Consider the following 1,467-nt stretch of genomic DNA (forward strand, 5'->3'; position numbering starts at 1 on the left):
TATATATATATATTTATTGATTTCAGAGAGGAAGGAAGAGAGGGAGAGGGAGAGGGAGAGGGGGAGGGGGAGGGGAGGGGGAGGGGGAGGGGAGGGGAGGGGAGGGGGAGGGGGAGGGGAGGGGGAGGGGAGGGGAGGAGGGAGGGGAGGGGGAGGGGGAGGGGGAGGGGGAGGGGAGGGGGAGGGGGAGGGGAGGGGGAGGGGGAGGGGGAGGGGGAGAGAAACATCAATGACGAGAATCACTGATCAGCTGCCTCCTACACCACCCCTACTGGGGATCAAGCCCACAACCTGGGCATGTGCCCTGACCGGGAATCAAACTGTGGCCTTTTGGTTCATAGGTTGATGCTCAACCACTGAGCCACACCAGCCAGGCTGGAGATGTCATTTTAATGGACAGGACTTAATAAGGTGAAGACCTTCAGAAAATTCATTTCAGTATTTTCCAAGCATTGGGAAATAAAGATAATATAGAGCTTGCTTTGTCAAGTCATTTATGTTTAAAATGTATTTTAAGAAAATATTTATTTGTATGGCTCTGATGTCTACTACTCTTTGTAAATAAAAGTTACAGACCACGCCTCCTCAAAGTCCTACCAGTCTGTTTTGCAGCTGTCCCAGACTCCAGCCGCTGCTTTAGCTTACCATGGATCCCGACTGCTCCTGTGCTACTGGTGGCTCCTGCAAATACAAAGACTGCAAATGCACCTCCTACAAGAAGAGCTGCGGCTCCTGCTGCCCCATGGACTATGCCAAGTGCACCCAGGGCTGCGTCTACAAAGGAACATCAGACCAGTGCAGCTGCTGTATGTGATGTGGGGAAGGTCCTCCTCTCTGATGTATTAGACCAGGGGTCCTCAAACTACGGCCCGCGGGCCACATGCAAATACAATATTGTATTTGTTCCCATTTTGTTTTTTTACTTCAAAATAAGATATGTGCAGTGTGCATAGGAATTTGTTCATAGTTGTTTTTTTTTTAACTATAGCCCAGCCCTCCAACGGTCTGAGGGACAGTGAACTGGCCCCCTGTTTAAAAAGTTTGAGGACCCCTGTATTAGACCGACATGTTCAAACCTGCATTTTTTTTTACAACCCTGATCCTTTTGCTATATTCCCTTTTTTATCTATAAAATACATGGACAATAATTAAAGCTGTTGGCTTTCAAAAAAAAGCCATAGACTTGTGAGGATGCAAAATGGTACAAGCATCCCAAAGTTTGGCAACACCATTTCTCTTCTCCCCTCCCCCAATATCCTATTGGTGCTTCCCAATGGCTAAATCCAACGGGCCAGCTGGAAAGGGAGCGTAAGTGATGTAGGCCTTGCTGGTCAGTCTCCAAAACACAAGTCAGCGCAGAGAGGGACAGAGACTAAACCCCAGAAAGAGTGAAATGGAGAGAGCATATGGACACCATTATTTACTAAAGTCATATAGTTTGACAACTTCTAAAATCTTTGATGTGTA

General features: G+C 47.6%; 1 protein-coding gene across 1 annotated transcript; it reads left to right on the forward strand.

Annotated features, from left to right (window-relative positions):
• Nucleotides 1-646: 646 nt before the first annotated feature.
• On the forward strand, nt 647-814 carry LOC118653607 (metallothionein-1-like). The gene has a single exon (XM_036304242.1). It carries the CDS (start codon nt 647-649, stop codon nt 812-814), a length of 168 nt encoding a protein of 55 aa, XP_036160135.1.
• Nucleotides 815-1,467: the final 653 nt, after the last annotated feature.

Source organism: Myotis myotis, unplaced genomic scaffold (genome assembly GCF_014108235.1).
Source record: "Myotis myotis isolate mMyoMyo1 unplaced genomic scaffold, mMyoMyo1.p scaffold_m19_p_4, whole genome shotgun sequence".
Taxonomy (NCBI): Eukaryota; Metazoa; Chordata; class Mammalia; order Chiroptera; family Vespertilionidae; genus Myotis; species Myotis myotis.

Coding starts and splice junctions, on each gene's coding strand:
- LOC118653607 (XM_036304242.1), top strand. CDS start 647: ATGGATCCCGACTGCTCCTGTGCTACTGGTGGCTCCTGCAAATACAAA.